General features: G+C 35.2%; 1 protein-coding gene across 1 annotated transcript in view; it reads right to left on the reverse strand.

Moving 5' to 3' along the window:
• Positions 1-20,058, reverse strand: part of LOC140160156 (vascular endothelial growth factor receptor 1-like) — a 165,380-nt gene that overhangs the window by 11,955 nt on the left and 133,367 nt on the right. The window contains 7 exon segments of the mRNA XM_072183432.1: positions 275-345; positions 5,803-5,925; positions 13,192-13,295; positions 13,298-13,480; positions 13,723-13,818; positions 13,821-13,832; positions 15,799-15,903. Coding sequence (XP_072039533.1) covers positions 275-345; positions 5,803-5,925; positions 13,192-13,295; positions 13,298-13,480; positions 13,723-13,818; positions 13,821-13,832; positions 15,799-15,903 — 694 coding nt within the window.

Genomic DNA, 20,058 nt, shown 5'->3' on the forward strand with positions numbered 1-20,058 from the left:
ACTACAATCTTGCCCCAACCGGACCACACCACCCCCAATAATGACACACACCAGGAGCACCAAACTTTTATTTGATAAGGGCATAAAGCTTGGTTTGAAAGTAGGGACTTTAAAACTCACTGAGACCAAACAGCGAGTCTTATGTACACTCTTGTGAATAGTAAAAATTGGCACCCCCTTTTCCAACACATTTTCTGTATAGGCACACATGCATATTGTATTTTTGTAGAGCATGGCTCAAAAATATATTTGAGACTTCATATTATATACTTACACATCGCTATAGGTTGTGTATACTTTGTCAAATATGGACTCTGGTGCCATCCACTTGATAGGTAGACGACCCTATGATAAACAAATAAACAAAAAAACAAACATAAAATATGAATCTACAACAAGTTATTAAAATAAAAAAACTGTATGTTAAAAAAAACCTACAACATACCTTTTAAATGATAACACTGTGTTATTCAATCTTACACAAGAAGTGACTGACTTGAAAGTAGATATATGTGCAAATCTGATGCAAAACATTCATGAATCATGAACATTGAAAGTGCAAACACCCTACTGTCATGCATTTGTAATAAATTTGCAAATTCTTGTCCAAACATCCTCAAAAGTTCAGAATAACATTCATGTTTATGCACATGTCTGTCGACCAGAGAGTTCCCTTCTTAAATCACATGATGAAAAAAACATGAGATGACTGCATTTCCTATAATCTTCCACAAAGTAAAAGCCACAAATTTTAAAGTACAGTGCCTGATTTTGTTATCTCTTTTCCATACTAACTTGATTCTTCTGGATGTTTAAATTGTACTTTTAAGAACAACACTAATTGAATTATTTGATGTTATCATTGGCTACTGTTTAGCCATGCAATTGGGTTTCTTGGATCGCTTGCCGTGGCCCAAAAAGTCTTGCTGTGACTTGCCGAAAAATTGAGTTATACCTTTTGCAAGTGTCGGGCTGCAGCAGTTTTCCTGGTGAGGTATTGATATATAAAGATTTTTGAGTCTCTGAAGTTCCGAAATGCAAAAACAATACATTTTATGACTTATTGATCAGTCTGGATCGAATGTTTCAAGCATTTTCTGTCCAATCAGGAGATATTTTGTGAGGTTCAACAAACCTGCCCAAACTGTTTGGCTTGCTTGTAGTTTTTTGAACTCCTTACATAATTGCTTCCTGTCCAATTGTGTGATTTGTTTTAAAATTTTGCTAGATTCAGCAAACCTGCCCTTAAATACTTGGCTTTAATGGGTCGACAATGCTGTGCCTTAGTTTTGAAAACTTTTGACAGCACTGCCACTGGCATAAAAAATAAAGAAGGACTGACAATGTTCCCCTTTATTGGTGTATTATCCTAGCAAGTATGACTTATGACTAATAGGCATTTGGCTCTTCTTATAATGTGACATCTGGTTATACACTTTTGTCTGGAACTTTCTAATTTCCGTCATTACTTGTTGGAAGAAATGTTGGAAATTGAATCTTGGCTTATGGTATGTGTTGGTGTCATGATTAATAATGTCTACTCTATGTTGCCAGGATGTGAGATTTGAAAAAAAAATGAAACAGATGACATGGTTTATTCATGTTTGATTCAAGGTGACAAGAATCAGAGCAAGAGGATTTCAATCAAGAACAGGAATACATTTGGTGATTGCTTCATTTCCATCATCATATTTTACTGACTTTTATAGATATAATCCGTATACCTTCCTTGAGTCAGCCAAGTAAAATCAATATCATTTTTGCAGGTATCTGTTAAGCTAGTTGGATTCCTTGCATCAATTCCTTTCTGAAAGTGTCTACTTTTATATACTTCTCATCATTACATTTAGAGATACAATAAAAAACAATATCTAAATTACTGACTTGAGAAAGATATAGGCTTACAGATTAATTTGTCTTGCTATTTAAACTTGACTTGTTTATGGTCCTCCCTGGTGGTCCTCACCAAAGCTACTAGTTAGGAGAGACTGTTTTATGTAAAAAAATTACAAAAGTTCAACTTTTTTGAAACATTCAAAAATTATTCACAGTATAAAAATGCTAGTAAGACGTACAGTATATCTGATAATGCTGGCTTACAAAGATATATCATACAACAATAATTCAAAGTTTAGAGCTTCCAGAATAGAAGGATTACTCTGAATTTCATGCCAAAAGGAGATTGTCTCGTCTGACGATCAATTTTGGCGTGAAACTCAGAGTAACGACTTCTATTCCGGAAGGTCTGAAATTTGATTTTTTTTTTTAATATATGCTCTCCATTCTTGGAATTGAGCACTCTTATTCAAAAGGTAGTCTCACTATGAATAAATGTTGTTAAGATAAAACAATAAATATAAATCTTAAACAAAGTAACTTGTGATTAAAAATTCCAAAATCAATTGTTGTTTTAGGAGCCAAATGACATATGATCATAATGCATTTTTTGGAAGTCCCAATTTTGGTTTTTAAGTCACCTCATAGTTTTCTAAAACATTTTTGTCAATTTAGTGTTACAGTTATCATATAATGATATTAATATCCTTTCTTCAATATTAAAATATGAAGTACCACTGAATTAAGAATCTAACTGCCAATATTCTGCAACACTAGCAGGTTATAATGAAACAGGATTAAAAAAAAAAAATCATGAGTATTGCCAAGAAGAAATGAGTGATAGTGCCCTCTATGTTAACCAGCACTATCCATTTAATCCTAACAGGTGGCATGCTAACCTGAGTTAGTCCATTAGTCCAAGCAAGCATCCTAGCTGTATGATCAAACTGAGCTGCATGGTTAGTTTCAAATACACCCTAGCCTAACCTACGGAAGTGACTCACAGACTAATATGGGAGAGCCAATATATTGCAACAACTGCTTCGTTTTGCACGTAGAACAGGCGCACTTCAAACAGGGTCTTCAAAACAATTTCTCACTTTATCCCTACTTTAATGGATAACTTTGTTGTTTTATTTATCGATTGTATCTCTAAAAGATGACACTGATAAATGCATGGATACATTAATCATTGGTGCAAGCCAGGGGTACAAGTCATTCAATATAAAGGTAAAAGTTCACATGAGTTATATAGAAGGTATTTGGAAAGCTTAATACCCCAATCAACTTGGGCCGTCTTCTTGTTTAAGATGTCCAGGAAAGCATTGGTCTATTTGTGATGGAGTCAAGCAATAATTAGGTCTGATTCTGTGATTTAAGCTTGTTAAATTCAATTTAAGGTCAAACGTTCAGACAGTTATATAGAATGTATTTGGAAAGCCTAATGCCCCAATCAAATTGGAACTTCTTCTTCTTTAAAATGATCAGGAAAGCGATAGTCTATGTGTGATCATGGAGTCAAATACTAATTCAGACTGATTTGGTGACTTAAGCTTGTTAAATTGAGTTGGGTTCTGATATTCAGAAGGAAATTACTTGATAACTAAGTCACTTAACTAGTTTGCCGGCGTCACTTGACATAGACGATTGCAAAATAGGTCTTATTGTTGAGAGAAAGCAACCCTTTAAAAATGTACCACTGACATTGTAACATATATGTGTTGACAATATCCTTGCTTCAAATTTAAAAGTTGAAAATATAATAATATTTCTTGTGGGATATAAGTTGCTGTCTCTGTTATGTTTTGTAAACAAAATAAGTTAACTAATTTAAGAGGAAATTTGTGTCGTGTTGACAATGTCTTTATTTCAGATTCAAAGGATATGATGATATGATGACAATCCAGGTTTGGAAAGGAATCGTTTTTCCAGTTTACGAGGAAATCTTGTCAAAAGAAAGTGGGAGATAGGCTTGGCTTTCTTCCAATATAATGAGCAGCTAGGGTATTTTGGCAAAACAAATTGTGCATGAGAATTGTACATAAGTGTTGAGGAAACCTTAATGTCACTATAAAGTCACTAGGGCTGATGTTTAAGAGCAATGGTTGGGTATACTCTAACCACCATAGGGAGTGTTATGCAAAACAGGTTATATTTAAAGCAAGACTTGATTTACTTGTTTCATAAGGTATCTTATTTTGATTAAATGCTTGTTTTGTAGCCAAAGGGGTTACAAGGTTTTATTCTGGGAGTCATATAATTGCCCACGCCTACTTGAAACCAACAACAATTTCTAAAGATCATTTGGCTGGCTTACTCAAGTATTTTCATCCAAATATAGATCCATTTTCTTCTTTATTTTTTGATTTCCTTGTGCTCACAACATAAATAAGCATTTCAAACATATTCTGAAGCATTTTGGCTTCTCTCTTTAAATTAAAACTTTGAAATGACCATCTATAAGGAACAAAATTATTTTCATGTGTTCACAAAACAAATAACTATTTCAAAAATATTCTGAAGTATTTATGACCCCTCTTCTAAAGATTTACAAAACAAAAAAGGGAAAAAAAGGAAAAGGTGATGATACACTCTTACCTAAAAGTTTCTTTAGTGGTCCTCTAATATTTGTAAAACCATAAGAGGTTCTATATATGAAGAACCCAAAAGGGTTATGGAAATGCTTAAAAGAAGCCTTTTTTATCAGAAAGATGGGGGTTTTCAATGCTCAAAACCCCTTGTCTCTTTGAGTGGTCTACATACAAGACAAAAATATTTTTCTAAGGGTATATGACCCATTTAAATGTCACATCCTATATACTGTACCTTCTTTATGGAATTAACCACACAGGGGACCATAGCATTATCATTGTCACACACTATATAAGTTTTGCAATATGAAACATTGCCTTACCATTGCAATCTCAAGTTATAATTTCTGTGTGTTCACAAAAAAGTGACTATTTCAAAAATGTTCTGTAGCATTATCGACCATTTCTAAGGATTTCTTTATTTAAAAAAAAGATTAGAACACAAGATTAGGCACATCTTATATTATATACCTTCTACATGAAAGTAATCATGGGGGACTGTAACCCATCACTGTCACACATACCCAGTAATACTCATAGAGCACATTGTATCTTGTACTCTTGTATTAAAGGGATGCTTTCTTCGCACACTTCTCATAAATCCTCTAACCCAAGCTCAAATTTTGTTAGAAATGAAATTTAATTTAATTTGATATGTGTGCCAGCTAGATATGTATGTAAAAAGTCACTCATAATTAGGTTAAATAAGAGAGGATGTTCTATAGGCATTTCCAGGAACAAAATGGTTTTCCACCTTCATGTCCCTGTGGAATAACCTCAGGATTCAACCAAATTACAGAGGAAGTCAATGGTAATTTCTGTGACTAGCTATAGAAATGTTTCTAGTCAACAATGGGATGATAGAAGGGAAATATTATGTTACTACGGATGTCTAGTTTTCCTCACCGCAATGCACTTGTCCTCTTTTCTTGGCATGTTACATATGGTAATGTTGGATGCTTTTTTGGCCTTAATATACAGGGTGATCAAATAAACTCTTTTATTCCTCCTTTGTTGTTTTGTGTTTGTTTGTTGCCTTGTTTATTCTCATCTTTTAATAGTATGGTGGAGATCTCATTTGATTAAATGTTTTAACTAGACCTCTTTGTTTATTCAAATATTTCTTAAGAAAAAAAACCCTGTTTTACTGGTTAGCAGACAAAGGCTAAATTGACCCTAAAATATCACTGAAAGCTTGAAAAAGCTGACAAAAATTGGATGATTTTTAGGAAACACATTTTCCCAAACAACTGCAGATTTTACATGATTTTAGCACAATTAAAAAGAAAATCAAAATGCAAAATCTAGGTTGGCCAGGCCCGTAAAACTGGTCTTTTTTTAACCTTATGTCTAGGCCTACATTATTACTACTCACCCCTTCTTTTGTGACATAATCTGGATCATGGTAAATATCTCTAGACAGGCCAAAGTCACAAATCTTGACCACATTGTCATCAGTCAACAGGACATTACGAGCTGCCAAGTCTCTATGAATGCACTGAAAACGAAAAAAAGGAAAGAAACATTGGTCATTTTTGTTCTCTCTCTCTCTCTCTTTCTCCCTCTATCACCTCCCTCTTTCTCTCTATATTCCTTTCTATTTCTCTCCCTTTCCTTCTCTGTCTTCTCTTTTCCCTCCTTTTTCTGTCAAATATTCCTATTTCTCTCAATAGGTACATCCATATTGAAGGCTTGCTTAAGCAAAGTGGTTCTCAAGCAAAAAAATGCGGAAATCATGTAAACGGTCTTGAGGATTCCAATCCCTAAGTTTGTCCTCAAATTTATGAGCAAAAAATGTAGGATTTTTTGCAATTTCAACGAGTTATCCTTGAGTGCTACTGTCATGTGAACGAGACATTTTGCCATTCTCTGAGTACTCAGTTTAACCGGTTACCTTTAAAATATATTTAATAAGGTTCAATTCAGCATGCTATTAGATATGTCATTGTAAGTTTCCAGTTGTACTTCCAGAGCTGATTCCAGTCTTCAATGGAGCTGTGTGGACATGCAGTCGGGGATTGACTTAGAAATCACAATTCTCAATTATACTGATCTTCAGGAATTTTATAACCCTGTGAACATGCCTTCTGCGTCTTTTGTGCATTATTTCTCTCTTGGGATGTACTTGTTCCGCACATTGATGAAAACACTCGCAGATGAAGTAAGACAACTTATATCAAATCAAACAGCTTAGTGCCACCCTGCACCAGGAGACCAACTTGCTATAGTTGAAATCCCTTTCAATCGAGTAATACAATATTATCAGTTGAAATTTAACATTTTTGTGTCAAAATGATACATAATTGAAACCTTTTTTCAGGAAATGTCAACTCCCTAAGGTAAGTCAAATGACACTTATAAGTATGGTGTAAAACCATGGTAACCCATTAATCTGCAGCCTATTTCTTAAGTCTTATTTCACTTGCCTAAGATAATATTTCCTGCTAGTATGAATAACAGTTATCAAATGAGGTGAGATATATAGGAAGTCAATGACATGATGTAAATTTGTCTCAAGGTTCTAAACATAATATTTAGCATCCGAAATGTAACGTTGACCATATTTATCATCCAAGACGCTAATGGGCTATTCCATATTCCACCCCTGTTGAAAATTTTGGGAAATATCTTCCACAGAAGGAATATGAATTCATAGCTATTCATATTAGGCAGCTCCATTTGTAACTCAGCTTCCCTCTGTGGAAGAATCAGGTTGAATCTTTCTCAGAGGGTGTGTGAAATTCAAATGGCCTAATGTATTCATTCCATTTGAAATTTATACTCCCCCTATGTTGACATTTCTTAAATCTTCCACAGGGGTGGTATAGATTTTTGACAGAATAGCCTAATCTGGCCACAAATATCTACAATATTCATAATACAAACATCTTGAAAATCAGGCTGGTCAAATTATTTAAATTAAAACACCTTTTACCAAATCGTAGAGGATTTTGAGGATGAAATGCAAGCTCTGTCCCCAAGTAAAGCAAACAAAGAATATGCTATTTTTGTATAGTTTGTGTAAATTTACAAATTCCTGTCTCCTCCCATACAGAAGTAACACAGACAGTTTATGTTGTTTTAATAATCATATATTTATTTACTCTGACCTATTGATGTACTTTATAATATTGGTCAGAAGTTTGGTGTGACTAAATTGGAATGCTTTGAGCATAGTATATAAACTTGCACTTCATCATAAGATAGTTCAGACCTGAAGCTGACCATTATTTTGTGAAAAAAGAGGAAAATGCTTTAAAAAAGAGGAAAATAGTGCAAAATCATTAAAAAAAGCTCAAATTAGGCTGAAAATATAACAAATAATGCATAATTTCAGCATAGATTTTACAATCTATGATTTCAGGAATAAAAAAGTTGAAATCAGCTAAAAAGAGGAAAAGTTTCAGGTCTCATAGTTCCAAGTTCACTTTAACATAATACTACAACACCCCCACTAAATGGCCCACTTTAACATAATATTATACACCCCCCCCCCAAAAAAAGAAAGAAAAGGGCCTGGTAGCATTACAACCTGTAAATATAAAACCGAGAAAGACCTTCCAAGCAACATATAGCATAGTACAAAGTATGATTTACTGGGTAGATTTCACAGTGTATATAATATTATCACCTCAAACACCAGTTGAATTGCCTATGACACTTGTGTTGCATGTAACTAAGTCCCACCCTGTACAGTCTTGTGATTGTCATGTTTGAGCAATAAAGACACTTCTGTGAAGAAATGCAAGTTGAATCTTATATTTTATGTCAGACCCAAGAGATGCAGGTTCTATAAGGCTCAGCAATAAGCATGTTAGGCAGATACTTTGATATAGACTCTGTTAATCAATGAAGTCATGGGTGTCAGGTGGGAATCTCTACTTAACAGGTGGTGAAATTAACCTGTCATGGACTATTCTTTTAACTAAATACACTAGGTAATATAAAATGTCATGATAAAAGGGTAGGTTACCTCTGTGCTCAAAAGCTGAAAAGTACATGAACCAGGTGAGTATTGGTTTGGACATAGGCTATACCTTATAGAATGCAGCAGTTTAGTCGAAGCAGTGGCTCAGTGAATAAAAATTCCTTTAAAAAAGGAATGGGGTGCCCAATGTGAGCTTGGACGAGATATGGCATGGTGTATAGATTTGGTATTATAATGATTTTTTCTAGGGAAGAGTAGAAGATGATCAAATGCAAGAGAAATGTGTTTGATTGGGGAAGGTGTATGACAGGACCGTTTTGGATGAAATAAATTGGAATGAAGCTTTCGTGTCAATTTGCGTTTATGAGTTCTGTTTTGGGGGCTTATTGTAGTGAGGATATTGCTTTGAATATTGTTGACCAAAACTCTCATATATGTTTTGCTCATCTAAACTTTGGTTCATCTCAATTTCGGTAGTGATGTGTGTGTGTGTGTATTTGACAGGTTGCAGTATCCAATTGTGTGCATAATCAAGCAGAGCGTACACACATGCGTAAACAGGCAGTTGATGTTACCACTGAACTTGATGAGAACCAAAGTATACACAACTGCTTTTGCCAAACATTTGACAACATGTTTGGCGAAGGTTTGGCAAAAGGAGCTGATAGATGAACATGCTGAAGCGTGAAATCATGTGAATAAGTTTTAAAATTCACAAATGTATGATTCTATTATCAAAATTTGCCATTACTACATTTTATAATTTTTTCGTTGCGTTCACAGACCAAAAACTGTTATAAATTGTTTCAATATGTCTGTCAATGATAAAGATGGTTTCAATCTCACAAGATAAGTTTTACCACATTAGCAAATGCCAAGCGGCCATTTAGCATAGCTACATGCTACAGCCTACAGGGCATGTTGGTGATTTATTTCCCTTGTGAGTGTATTATCCTTTCAGCAAGTTTTTCGGCCTTCAGGCTAAATACCCATTAGTATTTCCACAAACCATTTCAATTCAAACAAAATCTTACATAAGATTATCATCATTAGATCATATTTGTGCTTGAATAACCCAGCATAGAAATCAATTTAATTGTATGTCTAGGAAGTTCTTATAAAAGTCTCTATTTTTTTGGCTTTGTCTCTTTAATTTGTGTGCAAAACAGAAACAATGGTTGAGGTTGCACCAATGTCATATAGAAATGAAGCTATTAAGAGTGCCCATATCTGTTTTAGTTTTATGGATGCTATCACACACAGAGGGAACACTTTCCTTGCCAATCACCATCAAATGACCAAACCACCAGTCATGTCTCTGACCTGGTATGACAAAATGGCAATGTGACATTGGCTTTGTTGATGAACCTGGAATTCCACTTTTACTAATTTGAAACTACTTCTGAATGACTCAACACATAAGTTGTACTTGTCCCTCTTAAATAAAACAATGCCAGTGTCTCTTGACAGCAAAACCTCACATTCTGATTCTTTGCATGAGGTGACCCATTTGTTATAAAGCTAGGGGTAGTATATGACCCAGATGTGGAATGAGTTACCAAAGATGACCTTGTTGTGTGCAGCCAAGCTTTAAAGGGCTGAATCATGTAGTAGTCAGAAAGTGACATGAGAATTGATGTTCAAATGTTGACAATCGGTTACAAGTGCTTTGCTAGGGGCAGTCTCTTATAACATGGTGGTATGAGTTATTTCTGCTAGGGGCACTCTATTATAGCATGGTGGAATGAGTTACTAATACTTTTTTGAGCCTAATGTTTAAAGGTGCCTTTAATATACAGTGTAACTTGATGTCATTTGAATGGTCTAAATTCCTGATGCATGAAACCATGCCAATCCAATGGTGACCAGACAAGAAGATCCTATGGGCAAATCCAAAGCATTTCTCTTCATCCATGACTTTCATGCACACAAATATGATGTGTTAAGAGTCTCAGGGAATTGAGCTAGATTGGCGGTTCAAAAAAGATTTCAAACAGTAGCAATAAGTTTCATCAAAATAGTCAACATTATTCATTGGTTGTTCCCAGGAGAGGATGCTGGTTGTCAAGTAGCTTCATCCTCAGGGTGAAGTCATGTTACACACATGGCCATCAGGTACACATGATGAAACATATTCCACAGGACTCACACAAATCCTAGACATTGCAACCTCTTAGGACTTAGTTCATTATCTTATATGTACCTGTGTACTTGACCAACTGACCTTTTTGTTGTGGGTATTGAACATTAGCCCCTAGTGGTACAAATGCCTGTGACAAAACATACTCCATGACTGTGGATCCTAACCATACCAATTTTCTGAAGTTCAGAGGTTCTGAGGCTACTGAAACCATATAGATGATCTAAACCATTCTATGGCCATTTAATGTTGAGGTAATTGACCCCAAATTGGAGCATGCATGGCTCAGCTCCTAAAGATCCCCGTTCCACAATCATCTGACAAAATGTCATTTCTCTGCTCCCAAGGCTCAATTTTATTAATATTTTTAGCTTTTAGCCCAACAACATTTTGATTTTTTGTCCCTACTGTCTATTCATTAGCCAGTGTCTTTTGTCAACATGTTCAAAAGTTTCTTCAATTTCAAGTCAGTTTCTAAAGCATTATTTTATCACAAATCAATTTCCAATGGTACAATTCATTGACCTATATTTCACAATCATAGGTCAAAATTTGACCTCAGGTTGTGGATGAGTTCTTTTACCAACACATTCAGGGTCATTGCATGAATATATAAAATATTGGGGTTAAAATATTGTGTCCTCGCCCCGGGTCCTCACAAATGTTTGAGACCCTACCTGTCAGCTTAGAAAGAATGTAAGGACATAGTCCCGGACACCCAGGACATAGTGTGTGACATGATCAAATTGTCCACAGTAGACTTATTCCTACTGATCCTGTCCTTTCAGAGGGACTTTTGCAGCTGCATTCTACACCATACCTGTGGGACAGGGATGGGCACTACCTGGCTTATAATTTCTTTCAACAATCATTACAAATACCATTTTTAAGGTCAATTTTTATTTTAATATGATGACAATGACTTGCAGATATCAAAATCAAAAATTGCCATGAAGTGGTGTGAGACAATGACTTTTTTGTCCAACAGCATTTGGTATCTTGCCAAAAATTGTTTATTTTTAGTCTTTCGGAAGTTTTGTTTTGGTAACATGGGACCAGTTTTTTGACAGCAGCAAACTTTGGCAACACAAAATCAAAGCTCCATGGTTATGCTTGAGGCCATCTACTTCAAAAGATAACAAGAGCAGTACAAGTTATTTTTACTTTTGAAGACATGACGGAAATCTCAGACTAAAATGCCATTAATGTGTTTGAAATTGTAAGACTAAAATGACATAATGTGGCTTAACTTGGAATTGGATTCTCAAGCCTGCATCCACATCGGTAAACAGAGGGATTTGTTTCTGATCTTACAGAACATTGCACATAACAAAAATGACATGACAATGTTACAACATAGTACATAAACATACAAGGTGAGGTGGGTTCTTTGGAAAGATGGGCATGGGTGTGTGGATAGCATTTACAGGCTTTTAGGTTTAGATTTTGGTTGTAAAGGTGCCAATTATTCACTGGGGTTTTTTTTGCAGAAAATGTCTGGAATTTGGCAAATTTACCTTAATTACTTTCAAATTCCATAAAATTATTGTTCCCGTTCCCTCTAAGGATTTTGTTGATGGGCCAACAAGACCATTGGGAATGGCAAATTGGACTGAAACCTCTTTTCTTCCTGGAAGGCTTTTGTGCCAATTCTGTTAAGTTCTACACCAATCGCGCCATACAACGGACCTTAGCGTGAACATTTGCCCACCAGGAACATCTCAACTTAATTTGCACAATACCAGTTCACAGAGTGCCACATGTTTGAAGGCCAATATGGGCCAATATGCTGCTTGCTGTGTGTTTTCCAATTCACCAGCATTGCAAGCCAAAGAGTACCTTATGGGGCATTTGTTAAGAACCTCCAAGTCAATCCTAGATGTCATCAACATGGACACGCAATGTAGATCACACTAGCCTGCATACAATGTACTTTTAACATGACTCATTGGTGGTACCCATTAGAACCCTGGATGCATAATTACTACACAATGATATGAGCCAAAACTATGACATAATTATGATGATATGATGATGAATGAGTCAACCCAACACCTGGAACCAAATGTTACAACCTGAACAAAGACCAACTGCACTATCTGTAAAACTTTCTTCTCCCCTGATATATGGCCTATTCCTGTTGAAATCCATACACCCCCTATAGAAGACATGACCTTAATCTCCCACATAGCGAGTGCAGATTTCAAATGGAGTCACCTATTCAGGCAACCCCATTAGCAATTCACACTCCCTGTATGGAAGAAAGGTCATGTCTTTCCATATGGGGTGTATGGATTTCAACTGGATTAGCACAGCTGACCTATCTTGACAAATCAATGATATACAATACATTGACAATGACACAGTTGGAACTTCTATTTGTCAGCATGACTAATCTCTTTTTTTTTAAAGAAACTAGTACAATCTCACCTTTAAAAAAACACCTTTTTGAAAGCATGAAACAGTTTGTTCAAGGGAAACAGGGACAAAGGTGCTTTTCCAATCTCCAGTCTTTGTAGTTTCTTGCATGTTGTCCCTTTTTTCTCCTTTGATTCTTTCTTCATCTTATTGCACCTTGCAATTGCATCCTTTGGCAATAATGGCCCTTTATATATCCCCGGGTATATATCCCCTTGTTTATTATAATTTAGGATTTAGGATTATCTTGTAGTTTGGAAAACATAACAAGGACCTACCTTCTTTGAAGCTAAGAATTCCATGCCTCTGACAACTTGGAAACTGAAGCAAATCAGATCTTTCAGTGTCAATGGTTCTGTCTTTGTATCTCCATATTCAAAACATCATCATCGCCCTCTTCCACAGACACCCCATCCACACTGTGTGTGCTGTTCTGTTGGTTCATACTGGTGTCCATTGGTGCCATTGGAAGACTTGGATCAACCTCTGCTACAAAACATTCTCTTTTGCTGCGAAGATAGTCTGAGAGGTTTCCATAGCAACAGAACTCAACAATAATGAATAGTTCTGGAATTTGAACAAACAAACAAGTTGAACATTAAATTGTTATTTCTGCCCCAAAATGTGTTATTAGTGCTACTCCTAAGTAATCTTATGGGATAACATCATGCAGTTGTTATTTTTATCTACTATTATTATTAATCTTTTCCCCACACATGAGAATTTCTAACTCATGATTTAGTCTAAATTGAACCCTACCCCTACTCCAAGAAAGAAAGAAAAAAATAACTTACCACTTATCAACTTACCATTCCGTGTGCAAGCGCCTAGGAGATTTACGATGTTAAGATGAGGTCCGATGTGAATAAGCATTTTCAATTCTGTCATCAGCGCTTTCATTTCATGTTCGAGGCATCCTCTGTAGGGGATGGTAAGAACACATGATTTTCATTCAATCAAGCAATACTTCATGCTGGACTTTACGCCCAATATGTAACATTTAAACCATTCCTGATTGATGAATTTTTTGGTTAATTGATTCATTATTGCTTATCATATTGCTATTAGCCAAACCAGAGACCAACCACTGGTCCTAATCTTGTTAATCGCTAGACTGACAATAAGGATCGCTAATCCGAAAGTAAAATGGGTTCACTAATCCTATTCCAAAGTTAGGGTTAGAGTGAGGTTTAAGCTACTAGCAAACTTTCAGACTAGCAACCCTTATGACTAGGGGATGTTGATCACCAAACTAAAGCAAACATGATACTACAATATCTTCTTGATAAATCAATTCAAAAATAATGTTAGGATCAGCCCACTAGTTCTACTTGTATGAGACAAATGTTTGACCTTCAGCTTACAGATATCATATCGAGGGGTTTATCGTACAAGAACGCCTTATCTCTAATAGCTGCTATGTGTCATATGTGTACAATATAGAATGCAGAAATTTTCAAATGTTTATATGGCAGCTATTGCATATATATAGAGGCTTCTTGCACTACCACCTCAATATATAGTTAAAAAAGTATTAATTACTGCATTTAGGGTTGTGTGCAAAGATTGTCCTATCTGCAATAGCTGCCTGAAGTCATGTGTACAATATAGAATGCAGAAATTGTCAAATACATGTATGGCAGCTATTGCAGATATGGGATTCTTGCACTACCACCTCACTCTCCTTTTCACTCAAGTGAAACTCTCAAACATATCCAATGAACAGATAATGACACTACACAAGGACAATCTGTTTTCAAGATTACTTTCAAACATGCTTCATGGAATTGCAAATCCATGAACTTATAGATTGAACATTTTTAAGTATCAATTACACATAATAAAATTGTGTCAATCAAAACCTAACAGCAAAATACACTATTAATGTTAAAAGTAGTCACATAATAAATTGTGTCAATCAAAACCTAACAGCAAAATACACTATTAATGTTAAAAGTAGTCACATAATAAATTGTGTCAATCAAAACCTAACAGCAAAATACACTATCAATGTTAAAAGTAGCTAACACATCATAAAGCTTTTTAATTACAATGAGAATGATTAAAGTACCCAATCAAAAAGGAATGAACATTTTGATAATTTCCTTGATAAAAATACAACTCAATATGGTACATCAAACTGGTCCTGAGTGATTTGCAAAGGAGTAATGAAGTTGACCTAACGTACATCAGTAATTGAAGCACATGTTTTATCAGGCGTGAGACTACACATTCATGAAAAAGTCTACAAATTGTCAAAAAAGCTGGAAAAGCACACACAATTGTTCAAAAACACCTGAAAAGGGGCTGAAAATTAAAAAAAAATTGCGATACTTTTGACATTACAAAAGTATGATTCCAGTGTTTCCACTGGAAAATCTCATGCCTGGTTTTATGAATAAATCATAATCAAGATAGAATTCTGATCACAATAACAAAGTTTTCTTTGCAAGTACCAAAATAAATGTTAGTAATAGAAACTGTTTGATTTTTTTAGATATCTCAATCAGCATAAAGTATGATATTCCACTTGATAATGAAAATTGATATCACTACTTTTTGTCTTGTTTTCATAAACATTGCCCTAACCATACCTTATAATATATACACCAATCCTAACCCTAAACATAACCTTTATCCTAACCTAAACCTAACCATAACTCTAATCCTATAACACATATACCCTAACCCTAATGCTTACCCTAACGGCCCTAACCCTAATCATAACATAAAAATGCCCTAAACACTCATGTTAACCCATTTCTCACTACTGACCCTTCACCCTTAGACTAATGGGCTGTTCCCAAAAAGTCAATGAATACTATGAACTAATGAAACCTTTATTGTTCAAACCAACAATCACATGATGTCAAATGGTACCTTACCTTTCAACATCTTCACAGCTACTGTTGTACATGTTGCCTTTTTACTGATGCCAAATGCTGCTGCTTTCATCACTTTACCAAATGCACCACGACCAATAGTAGGACCTGTCATGAACAAAAAAAGAATAATCATTGTTAACAATTAATATGAATTGCATTACTCAGTTGTTGAGTGAAGCAGCCATTGCCAGAGCTAAACACAAAATATTGCAATTTGTTGAACGTTCTGTATCTTTAAGAGTTAAGGGAGCAAGAAAATTTGCCATAGTGGGATTTGAACTGGTGCCATCTGGATTCAGAGTCCAGTGCCCTAACGTTTGAGATATCAAGTCATATGATGGATGGTATTTCGAGATGTCAGTACCATGAAACCACTCTGCTATGTGGCTGAGGATTGCACCAACATTACAATACAACATGAGAAGTAGCAGTAGAGAATATCAGATTCTAAACTCTTTTTGTTATTTGAGAGTTAGGGTAAAGTGAGTTTAGGTTAGGTTAGGTTTAAAATGCAATTACAGTTAAGTACATTGATGCCATTATATTCTATGCAATTATAACCAAAATCAAATGTGTGCCCCATCACATGCCTCTATAATGTGAAAGTCCTTGTACCCTGTATGACGAAAAGTAGGATACATAACCCTCACTTTTAAAACTGATCAGAGTACACTTTCCAATGTAACATCTATTACTCACATTTGTCATAATTTAATTATAATCAAATGAAATGTGAGTTTATTATTTTTACTTTTCCTGCTCAAACTGATTTCCATGCAGCAAGAAGACACATGTTTCACAATGAAACGCATTAGTCTCATCTCCTATTGAAAGTTCACTAACCTCTATTCAACAATTCATACCTTAAAGTTGACCTTGAGTTAAGGAGGATGAGTTTTGGTACCCAACACATGAAAAGATCATTTTATGACTGTAGAAGTCTATTGGGATTAAGGAACTGTGCCCTGACCTATGATCATGTTTGAGATGCTTAGTGTTGAATCCATGCCTCCCATTCAGCTGCTTTTCACATTTCATTTTTATTTGAAGCTGCTAATTATAAGCTTCCTCAAATTAAATATCACTTGCTGGTAACCTTTCCTTTTCCCATTTAAAGGCACTATCAATGATTCGCCAAATCAGGAAATCTAAAAAATCATCAAAAATCAGATTTTTTTGCGATCCAAAGTGCTCTAATAATTAGGGTACAATTTTACATTTTAGTCAATGTTGGAGCTTTGGAGGAGTCAGTTACAGCTTCACACAATTTAATGGAGCTTCACATTTTTAGATTCTCAAGCCCATGGCAAAAACGTATTAGGGGTCAACAATTAACCATTTCAATCTGCAAACAATATTTCCGTCTAGGACGCCCCTCGTTCAACCAAATCTCATGCCTTGCAATTCCGAAAAGTTGATAGCCTTAGATCAAGGTCATTCAATCAATGTACTTCTTTATACTATACAGGAACAGATTTACCATAACTACTACCCATTATATGCTCTGTAACTATTAAAAAAAAAGGAAACAATTAATTCCACTAACAATATTTTTTGCTTGATATAGCAACGGAGGGTAACACATACAATATTATGTTTCATCCGCCAAAAATAACCAAAGTGTATGACGCGCAAGGCCAATTTAAGGGTTAATTGACTTTGTTACATGTTTATGTTGGATGCCGACTCAATGTCACGCTTATACTATATTAGATCCAACCTTCATATTGAAATATAATTGGCTTGTTTAATTGCCACTCTTATAATCCCTAATATTTTGTGATTTAAAGCAAATGGCTGATTTTTAACGGATGGAGCTGACAGAATGGTCAAATAATAAATATTTATCCAAAAACTCTAATAATTGTTGGAAAAAGAAACATGCATCATTTAGAAGGGTGCACTACATGGCCAATCACAATCACTTAACATCAAATATGGAACAGCGCTAGGAACTCTTTCCCTATATTTAAATGTCACTAAATATAACCTATTCAAAGTGTTCAGTTCTCTTAGTGACTTGTATACTTTGAGAAAAAGGTTCCAAGTAGAACCGGAAAAGGTTCTTACAGGTGAACCAACAAAACATATATTTGTACTGAACAGTATTTGCTGTAAAAGAAGTATGCTTAAATGGTTAAATGTATTGTAAATGTCATGTAAATCACTTGAAGCAACTAATATCATGAATATTCTAGCCTGATATCACACCTATTATTTCAGTAGTGCATATTAAAGCAATCATTTGGTTCACCAAATACACATTTTTTTAGCAAATATGTGAAAACATTACAGAATTTTGGCAAACTTTTGGAGTGATTATGATTTCCTTTGTCAAATTGGTGTACTGTCAAGGTGAGTTTTCAAAATCGTAGCCACAAATTCCCATCCAAGATTTCCCCCTTCCCAGGATATCCCAGGATATAGCTTGAAAATACAGAACACACTCTCCCAGGACACACTTAGTCATAGGACACAAGTTACAAACATTCTGCCACAAGATACCTTACAACCTGTAACATGCAGGGAGATGACATGGCCTAGCTCTTTACAACACATGAATGCTTGCACTTGCATGCATGTGTGCGCATGAAGGCCGCTCAACTCACTAGTACATGAACTTCCAGTTTGTTTCGCACTTGGGACCATGTTGGTCATGGCCCATTAGTAAAGGGGAACAAACCACAACTGGGAATTTCTTCCCGCCCACATGGTTTTTCAAAGTTGGTTCATGTTTCATGCTTGCTTTGACATTAAAATTGCCTTTCAATTTTGAAGAATGATCCATCTCCTCTATATCACATTACAACAGCCAGGAGTAGGTTCAGGTTTTTGAAAAGGAGGTGGTCTACTCAAGATATATTTGATAGCAAATGTAACTCTAATGGCCATTCTGGGAGAGCCCCAGTCCCCCCCTCCCTTTGGAGTAGAATTTTTTCCCACAAAATTTGTCAAAATTGCCTAAACATTTGTCCAAAAAATTTTTTTCTTTCTTTTTGGATCAGCCCTTGATACTTTTAATATGCTTGGATTCATTTTGGATTTTTGTTTTGTTTTTTGCAATTCAGTTCACAACTGGCCCATCGAGCAGCTCAAGTGCTCCAAAAGCTCTATTTTAAAAGAAAAAAAATCACTTTTTTTTATAGAGGAAATGTTAAAAAACTAACAAAAAAGTGTGAAGGTCCTATACTTATTGTTAAACTTATATATAAATTCCACATCTCCCCCCACACCAAAATTCTATCCTGGATATGGGGCCCTACGTATAATTGTTGTCAATCTTTCCTAAAGTCATCGGTTTCTCAAACTACAGTAACATTATGTCAGCATTTGGATTCACTTTCTCAACAAAAGTGGAGCCAACATATACTTCAGGGTTTATGTCCCAATCAATATGACAGGTGCAAAGACTGCAAAAGTTAGTCATTGAATTCAATAAAGGGGAAAGTGGGTAAATCCGAGTTGTTTTGGAAGTAATGGGTTAGCCTACGCCCATGTATGTATCCTGTGTCAGACTGTCAAAATGGAAATAAAGAGATATATACAAAACAGTGTTGCCAATTTTTCGTCTATAAGCCATAACACAACACACATGGGACATAAGACAACACAGGACTTGATCTATAAGTGTATAAGAGCTTTTGTGATTTCCATAAGTTGAAATATTTTGCATAAAAACAAACACCTGGGACACACAACAACACAGGACTTGATCTACAAGTGTATAAAAGCTTTTGTTTTCCATAAGTTAAAATATTTTGCATAAACACAAACACCCGGGACACAAGACAATGCAGGACTTGATCTATAAGTGTATAAAAGCTTTTGTTTTCCATAAGTTTCAATATTTTGCATAAACACAAACACCTGGGACACAAGACAACGCAGGACTTGATCTACTGATAAGGTCCGTATGCACAAAAGAGTTACACCGGGTCTAAAGTAAGAAATGGTCTAAGTGAAATTTAGTTCCATCAGGAATGGTCCTTTATTCTTATTTCCTTCCTAGAGTAGCTAGCAAATTTTAAAGATTTAAATGCAAAGTTCAAAAATAACACAAAATAACTAAAGAAAATGTAAAGGAAAATGTCCTTTCTCCTGGTACTAAATTCCATTTAGACCAGGTCTAACTTTAGAACCAGTCTAACTCTTTTGTGCATATAAGAGCTTTTGTGATTTCCATAAGTTTCAATACTTTGCATAAACACAAACACCTGGGACACAGGACTTAATCTATAAAGTGTATAGCTTTGGTAATTT

The sequence above is a fragment of the Amphiura filiformis genome, chromosome 9 (genome assembly GCF_039555335.1).
Source record: "Amphiura filiformis chromosome 9, Afil_fr2py, whole genome shotgun sequence".
NCBI lineage: Eukaryota > Metazoa > Echinodermata > Ophiuroidea > Amphilepidida > Amphiuridae > Amphiura > Amphiura filiformis.